This window comes from Austrofundulus limnaeus, unplaced genomic scaffold (assembly GCF_001266775.1).
Source record: "Austrofundulus limnaeus strain Quisiro unplaced genomic scaffold, Austrofundulus_limnaeus-1.0 Scaffold10, whole genome shotgun sequence".
Taxonomy (NCBI): domain Eukaryota; kingdom Metazoa; phylum Chordata; class Actinopteri; order Cyprinodontiformes; family Rivulidae; genus Austrofundulus; species Austrofundulus limnaeus.
The window spans coordinates 665909-675066 of NW_013952412.1; the positions used below are offsets into that span (position 1 = coordinate 665909).

The 9158-nt window shown below is 39.3% G+C and overlaps 1 protein-coding gene across 15 annotated transcripts in view; it reads left to right on the forward strand.

The window, feature by feature from the left end:
* The window catches only part of cacna1db (calcium channel, voltage-dependent, L type, alpha 1D subunit, b), a 75787-nt gene that overhangs the window by 33818 nt on the left and 32811 nt on the right, over window positions 1-9158 (forward strand). For all 15 annotated transcript variants that reach the window (XM_014001721.1, XM_014001723.1, XM_014001724.1 and 12 more), the window contains exons 4-9: window positions 1373-1512; window positions 1904-2046; window positions 4120-4272; window positions 4756-4952; window positions 7627-7730; window positions 7883-8052. In XM_014001721.1, the coding sequence (XP_013857175.1) occupies window positions 1373-1512; window positions 1904-2046; window positions 4120-4272; window positions 4756-4952; window positions 7627-7730; window positions 7883-8052 (907 nt within the window). The remainder of the gene's footprint in view (window positions 1-1372; window positions 1513-1903; window positions 2047-4119; window positions 4273-4755; window positions 4953-7626; window positions 7731-7882; window positions 8053-9158) is intronic.

The window sequence follows — 9158 nt, forward strand, 5'->3', positions numbered from 1 at the left end:
TCCCATGACCCCACAGGTCACACCTTGACCCCACAGGTCACTGCTTGACCCTTGACCTTTGAGTCATCCATCATTTTGACAGAAAGTGGGTTATATTCATAATGATATAACATGTTTTGTATTTTTCCTCATCTACCCTTGTGTGTTTTTTTCGTTTTTCTTTTTAAAGGTAGCACAACCCCTGCTGGTTGCTGAATGACCTGTTCACCTGTTCCCCCCATGTTTTTGTCATGTGTGTCTTTTTGAATGGGTGTTCTTAAATGTAATTTCATTGTGCTCTGTACAATGATAATAATAAAATTTTAAAATTTTGAGTTTAAATTTAGCTGCAGCCTGTGGTGTGGCTGTAGGTTCGCTGTCCTGCTGGAACATCGACATGTCCACATTTCAGCTGCTCAACAGAGGATTTTAGTTCATAATACATAATTTTATCCAGTTTTTTAAATCTTTTGTTTCTCTTGTATCTTTCACAAGAACGTCCTGGTGAAGTAACCTTCCAACTTTACTTCTTCTAACACAGCTCTAACATGTGAACAGCTGTTGTCTCAAACTTTCTTCTGTTGGCTTTTTTTGTTTTGTCCATCTTTGAGTCATACTTTTAAATACTTTCTTCGTTGCCTAGTTCACCTAAAGTTTTTGTTTCAAAAATATGATTAAACTATCACTGCCAGTGTTAGCTGTAAATATTGTATGAATGTTTACTAGTAAAGATTCTCAGGAAGGGAAACCTAAAAAAAAACCCAATCAGGTGAAACTTTCCAGATTTGCTATAAATAAGAGGGCATATAGAAAGAGGCAGTTGTCATGACAACCAAAAACAGGCAGGGGCGGGTAAAAGGTTACATCCAAAATCTGTCAAGATACAAAAATACACAAGGTTAAAGGAAAAGGAAAAACCTGAGCAGAAACGACAGAGGGAGGGGTTTTATCAAACAGATCAATGTTTTGGACCCGACTGAACCCAGAAGAACAAAAACAGAAGCAGAGACAGAAAACTAACCGGAACTCATAAAGACGACAAAGTATCTGAAAATAAACAGAAACAAGAAAGCTTGACTATAATCATTATAATCAAACTGTTGTGATTTTTAGAGAAGTTCTCCTTTTAGATGTGCCCGAAACATTTCAAATCTGTTGACAGATCGTTGAGAAACTCAAGTGTCTCTCAGTCACTTTCAATAAAAAGCATTTAAGTTGTTCATGGTTGAAACAAGTAAAATCAGAAATGCTGAATAATAATTCTGTCCTTTTTTTATACTCTGTTTTATTTGACTCACAAAAGTGTAAAATTTTAACCAGATACTTTAATTTTTTATTTATTTATCTCACTTCTGTTTTCTTCCTTCTTGTACTTTTCTCTCCTTCTTTGCAGGAAACAGTAGAATATGCCTTCCTGATCATTTTTACAATAGAAACATTTCTGAAGATTATTGCCTATGGCCTGGTCATGCACCAGAACTCCTACGTCCGGAACGGATGGAACATGTTGGATTTTGTAATCGTCATAGTGGGGTAAGTTCAGAACAAACAAAATAATCTGGGATTATTTTCTTCAGTAACACTTTTTAACACAGAACTCAGATGTTTGAATCGGTCTCACTGTCAAAAATCAACAGTTTGTCATGTCCAGGCCAGATGTTTGTACACACGGACACACACACACACACACACACACACACACACACACACACACANCACACACACACACACACACACACACACACACACACACACACACACACACACACACACACACACACACTGATTATTTATCAGTAGACCACCTGGTCTCTGTAGGACTTCATTGTAAACTGACACTACACCCATGGTAACTGCATCACTTATCTATTTTTTTTACTCTTTCTTTCCCTCTCCTGTTCATTTCATTTTCTCTCATTCCCAGGTTGTTTAGTGTGGTTCTGGAGATGATAACCAAAGATCATGACTCTGGGGGCCAGTCTGGAGGCAAACCGGGGGGGTTCGATGTAAAGGCCCTGAGAGCCTTTCGTGTCCTGCGGCCCCTTCGCCTTGTCTCTGGAGTTCCCAGTGAGTTGATGCAGAAACCTCTCCACAGTTTGAAGCAAATGTTGTTGTTTCCAAGGGCAATCACATATCCTTTTTTTAATTTAACACCTACTGTAAGAAAGACGATGCCTGTGTGAAATCAGTTTTGCCATCTGTACTAATCTGGATCAGCCAGAAAGTTTTGTATGAACCAAATATGGAGGGTCCTCTTGTGGAGGGGAAAACACCTTTTTATTCATAACCTGGAAGATCAGAAAAACTATAAACTGGTTAAAGCCTGTTTATTGGGGAAAAATGGTAGACTTAAGGTTGTTGAAAAATTAGTTTGTTAAAGAAAATTAAAAGCAAATTGGTTCTCTCCAGGTGTTTTTCATATGATGGAAATCCTAAAATGCATTTCCACCAGTGATCTGAAGAATTGTTGGTTTTGGATTAGTAAACAGCAAAATCCTCACCTCACTGGTCTGTATGTTTCATCCAAGTATTTTTTTTGGGGGGGGGGGGGGTATTTGTGAGCTAATGTTGTGTTTGAAATAGAGTAAGTGTAAGGCGTAAATGTACTCTATTAATCCACTATGAGGAAATGATGTATCTGCATTTTTCATACCACACACGTGGAGTAGTGGGCTGCCATCTAAGGCCGGCGTCACACTACAAGAAAATCATGCCGATTTTTTCCCGTCTGACAATCTTAAGGAAGTCCAGATTATCGTGATGGCTCTAAAGATAATCATAGCAGATATTCCCGCCGTGGGTGGTGAGTTAAGAGTGATTTAGTCAGCTCTGCAGGACGTCGGGACCGCTCCGACCTCAAATCGGGGATATTCAACATGGCCCAATATCACAATGTGTGTGGCATTCACCCGAGCTCGCAGCCTGTTGAATGAGACGTGTAGCCAATCAGAAAGCGAGGTGACGTAAACACGGAGGGGATTCCAAAATACAGAAGACAAAACTGTCATGACTCACCAGAAAGTCTGCTGAATGTTAGAAGTCCCATGGAGTTGTTTTTCCTCTGGTAAAAATAGTCCACAAACGATCAATGTTGTTTCTTCCTCGTCGCAAATGTTTATTTACTCTGAACTCACGTCTCTCTAGGACATCTGAATTCTTGTGAGATTTCAGGAAGTCTCGCGTGGTTTAATATCTGACATCTGAATGTTTATGAATGAAGTATATTTTCGTGTGTGGTGTGTTGAGTCTTGCCGTGTGGCTGTACACCACACACTGTAGGACCAAACCTGGTAGATCCATGATTTTTCATCCTCACGTGTGGGCTCTGTCAGTCTTTGAAAATCGGCCGACTGTTTTAAAATCTTGTAGTGTGACTCAGCCTTAAGGCAGCCCAGGGAGCAGCTGTGGAACTGAGGGCCTTGCTCAAGGACCCAGAGTGGGGCAAATTCCACCCACATTTCTGATGTCAGTTTGGGGAGTTTGGTGACCTTCCAGTCACAAGCTCATTTTCTCTGAGCCACCATTCACCAAATGTCTCTTTTGTCTACAGGTTGTTGTTATTGATGACATAATTTTAATTTTTTTTTACTTTTGAGTAAATTTTTGTTTTTCTTCTGTTATATTTTCTCCCATCTTTTATCTGCCAATGCTAAGTTTTATAAAATGAACATAACCGCAATACAAAAACCATCTGTGCAGCTGTGCACAGTTCGTTGAGGAGACGGAGCTTTCTTTTCTTTTCTGTTTTCTCTGCACGTCTGACCTGGCAGCTACACATGCCCTAATGTGTTTGCATTATTTTAGCTGCCATGGCGACGTATCATTTGCCTCTCTCAGTCAGGGAAGCACCGCGGGGAGGAAAGACAAAGTTCTACTGAAAAAATAAAGTCTTTTCAACTCTGTTCTGTTGTGACATTTGTTTCTGTGGGTTGGTTAGAGCAGTTTGATTAGGATAGTTTCTGAGCTTCAGCTGCATTCTGAGGCGTTTGTGTACTAAAGCCAATATGACACCTGATAGGTTTATGTGTTTTTATGTGAGTACAGCTGCGTAGATGGATAATTATGTTATGTTAATGCTAACTCATTAATTGTCACCGTGAGTCGCAGCTTAAATTTGACCCAGTTCCTCTGAATTTGCAGGTTTACAGGTGGTTTTGAATTCCATTATAAAAGCCATGGTTCCCCTGCTTCACATCGCCCTCCTGGTCCTTTTTGTAATTATTATCTACGCCATCATCGGCCTCGAGCTCTTCATCGGAAAGATGCACGCCACATGCTACGTAATAAAATCAGGTAAAGCAGAGTTTCGTTTAATTTAATTGTCAGATTTTTTTGTTTCCCCCCACAGTTTCAATTAAAAACATTTGCTAACTTGCGTATTGTGCACAGCCAGCAGTCTCTGTGGGCGTATACTGGGATTAGTGCAGAAACATGTTTTAATCCCCGGGAATGAATAAAAAGATCCACCTTGTATGTGAATGGTGACAAGCTGCAGAAAACAAAACAGAGCAACAGATGGTGGAATAAATCCGCTGATTAAATAACTAATATCTGTCTGTTATGTAAACGTACTTGGCCTTTCCTCTAGCACTGCTTTCAGAATGAGAGTAATTCAAGAAATAGAAACCAACAGTTTATACAGTATATTAATACCAAATCAGTCAAAACATTCTCCTCAGGGTTTTGATTTTCACATTTCTGCTGTTTTCTGTGGATTTTGTTTGACTCCGTATTAAACCCTATGCAGAAGATTATGTGTTGGTTCTTTGTGTTCAGGTGCCCTTGCAGAAGAAGAGCCCACGCCTTGTGCGGTATCGGGTCACGGCCGCCGCTGCCTCTTCAACGGCACAGTTTGCAGAGAAGGCTGGCAAGGCCCCAACAACGGCATCACCAACTTTGACAATTTCCTGTTTGCCATGCTCACCGTGTTCCAGTGCATCACCATGGAGGGCTGGACCGACGTTCTCTACTGGGTAATCTGACGTCACATGAAGCCTGAATGGGACAACCACTTTTTGGTTTTAAACCAGCATGCTGGAGTAAAAATATCTTGAAAAAAATTTAAGATTTAAGAAACAAAAAGGGATGACTGCCATGTCACATCCCATGGACCTCTTCGCACCGTTCAGTTCCACAGACCAGAAACGGCACACAATGGTTTGTGGGATTGTTTGGGGCAGGGGCTGTTCTAGGGGTGGGGCCACAGGGGCATTGGCCCCATCTGAAATCCGATTGGCCTCCTGAAGTGCCCCTGTCCTTCCACTCATCTGTCCAAAAACATTGTGACTGCAGTTCCAACTCCAACCACTAGTGGCGCCAGTGAGTCAAATAGGAAAGTCCTGTCTTTTTCAATTTGAACAATTCTGCAGAAAAGTTTTTTACAGACAACGATAGCTAGATTTTCTCACACCTGTGTTTTAGAGTATTTTATTTATGTGCCGTAAATCAATCAATCAATCAATCAATCAATCAAACAATCAAACTTTATTTATAAAGCACTATAACATCAGCCACTGCTGAAACAAAGTGCTGAACACATGAAATAAAAACTGAATACAAAAACACAATAAAATCACACAAGTAAAATCAGCACCAATACAGTAAAAGTTGAGTAAAATCAAATCTCAGTTGGGTTGAAGGCCAGTGAGAAAAAAATCAAGTTTAACAATAATAATAAGTAAAACAATCATGTAAAATTGATAAGGAGAATTTACTGTGCAAGCTTTTACAAGTACACATGTGACTGATTAAATGTATGAACCTTGTAAAAGCTGAGGATTTACAGTATCTGCACGGATGTTGAACAAATACTGGCCCCTCTGTATATATTGTGGCCCCTTGATGGCCCCGTATACAGAAAAATCCTAGATTCGCCACTGGTTTGGGAGCACCAGAAAGAAAAGTCAATGATGGATAGGTTCTCAAACTTTATAACATTGATCTGTTGCACAGCTTAAATTTCTTTTGGTTTGTGATGTACCAGCTTCTAATCAGAAAAAAGACAAACTTGTCCAGAACTTTTACGCTGCTCAAATGTTGGGAACATTTCCAACAGCAGTCTCGAGATGCAAAATTGAGGCATGGTTATTCTGTTGTGCAATGATTTCACTAATGTATTGATTAGTATAATAGCTCACAGAATCAAATATATAACCAGAGAAAATCCCAGTATACAGTGATCATATTAACAGAATTATGACCAGTGGGGCTGAGTGATAAACATATGATCTACATATAATTTTGAGGCAGGCTGAGTACAAAACATCCTTCTTGGCCACACATCAAATTTGGCATAAATATTAATTTAATGTGTTTTTGTTATGACCCATTTTCAGTTTTCAAGTTAGCTTTACTTAGTGTAATGAAAGGGATATCCATGATGATATGCTGTTATATACGTATTCACGTTGAAAATTGCTATATTTTGAGGAGAAAAAGTCAGATAAACTGCAGCGTTGTTTTCTTATTCAGAAAATAATCACCATAATGAGGTCCAATTATTTTCGTGGAGACCTTTAGGAAATCTGATGTCTGTTCTGTGAGTGTCTGTAACTGATTCGCCTTGAGGCTTTCACTGAAAGCTGTCGTCTGGATTAACGCCTTTCTTTTTAATTAACAGGCACTTTAAATCTAACAAGCCGGTCTCATTTGAAAATCATCAGCTTCTCGTTTGAAGAAAAAAAAAATCAACAACAGCTTTTAATTAGCTGAAACACTCAACATTGAGAACGAGTTTTCTTGCAGTCCTCCCACTTCTTTTTATTGATGGAGACCCTCATTTATAAAATAATGACCCGCTCTCCCTCCTTCATTTCTGTCTTCTCAGGCTCTTTTTTTTCATACTTCACATCCTTTTTACTTTCCTCAGGATTATATTAATTGTTATGGCAAAGCTGTTGTTACAGTGGTGAAAGGTTACTGAACAAAGTTAAAACAATGGAAAAAAATAATTTGATATTTAAATATGACCTTTAACCTTTCTGACTGAAATCAGTTTAGGGTGTGTGTGCATGTGGATGTGGACTGGTACTCCCTACATTGTGGGACAGTTTTTTTGGCATACTTGTGGGGACCTAATGTTACTTAAGGGGACCTGACTGTTGCTTATGGGGACCCGAGTCCAGTCCCCATTGAGGGGAAACGTCGTTGGTGGGTCGAGGGTTGGGTGTGAATTGAGTTGAGGTTAGTTTTAGAGTCAGGTAAGGTACCTGTGAGGTTAGCCTTAGGGTTGGTGGTCATGGTTAGGCTGTAAAAATTAATGGAAGTCATTTTAAATTTTGACAGAGTAAATGCTGACTTTAAATACTCCAAATATCTGACTTTATGAGACATATTAAGATGTACACTGCTGAGTAGCTGGTGGTCGACTTAGATTTTAACTGCTTAAAACCTTTTCCTGTGATGTGGAGCACCTCATAGGAAAGAGATAAAAATAAAATATTTGAAAACTATTAAAAATGGTAAAAACCATTTTTGTGCCCTGAAGCTAAACAAATCCAAAGGTCAATATCGATCTGTTTAGTCTTGTTTTTTCCTGTTTTTTTTTTCTCTGTCTCCTGGATTTATGCTGCTTTTTTGGTCAAGTATCAGAATACTCTTCCACACTAATTAAATTTTATGTTTCTCTGCTTTTTTTTCCTGAATTAGATGAATGATGCAATGGGCTTTGAGCTGCCATGGGTTTACTTCGTCAGTCTGGTCATCTTTGGATCCTTTTTTGTTCTTAACTTAGTTTTGGGTGTGTTGAGTGGGTAAGTTCTTAATGATCACCTTCTGCTCCTGAACATCACAGGGGTAAATCAGGGTTGCTTCTTATTGAGGCATCCCAAACCCTCTCGTGTTCAGCAATGTTCTGGAAACACTAAAAATACCGTCGCCATCCTGCATGCTTTTCTCGCTTCAGAGAGTTTTCCAAAGAGCGAGAAAAGGCCAAGGCTCGAGGTGATTTCCAGAAGCTGCGTGAGAAGCAGCAGCTAGAAGAAGACCTGAAGGGCTACCTGGACTGGATCACACAAGCCGAGGACATCGACCCTGAGAACGAGGAGGAGGGAGACGAGGAGGGCAAGCGTAACCGTGAGTTTCAGAATCTTATTGATTTTCTTCTTTTTTCATATTTAAACCAGGAATATCAAGAACCCTAAAAGAACACCGAGATACCAAGTCTTGATTATTTTTAGCTTGTAAAAGTTGCTTCACGCTTGGATTTTGTGGATGATTTCCAACATTGAACATTTCCAGAACACACTACTCAGAATTAGATGTGGACTAAAAGCCAAATATTGTGTGACAAGGAAAAACTATTTAACACTTCAGAAACTAAACATTTCTCCATGAAGTATCATAAAGTCAAGCTAACATCGACTCAAAGAATTCAGAAGCTAATTTCTGCTCTTTAAAACTTTCAACTCAAAATTTCCACAGCAGAAAAAAACAATGGTGTATTTTTACACAATGTTTGATGCAGAAAGCAACAGAACCATCTTTTTTCCCCTGTACTCCTACCTCCTTAACCGTTGACATCTGCAAAAGGCTAAACAAAAAAAACATGCTTACAATTTAACAGTCAGATGCATTTGAAGTGATTGTAGTCTGAAGTCCAAGACAGTTTCCTTGATTATTTCACTTGAGGTGACCCCTACACAAAGAAAGAAAAAATGAAACATGACAGAATGTAAACCTAAATATCTGTCCAACCATAAATGATCTTCCCAGAAGATCAGAATGGAAGCTCAGTTTATGTAAATCATCATGTAAAACTGATCTGGAGGTGAAATGTGTGTAAAATCATATAAAACTCATCTGATCTGTATTGAAAACTGCCACAGTGCCTTGGAGTCAGTTCACTCGTGAATTTTGTTCTCCGGTAGCTGCTTTCACCACACATTGACTCTCTTTCTTTGATCCTTGCCGTGTCTGTGTGTTTAGTGAAAATGCTCTGTAAATTGCTGCTAACATTAGATTTATCCTCTTTTCTTCCTCTGTTTCCACATTTCTTCTGCTCATATTTCTGACAGTTTGTTTCTTTTCTGACTTCTGTTTTGTCCTTGTTGAATTCTTGTGTAATGCGAATCATTTACAGACATATATTATATTATCCATCCATCCATCCATTTTCTTCCGCCTATCCGGGGTCGGGTCGCGGGGGCAGCAGCTTCAGAAGGGAGGCCCAGACCTCCCTC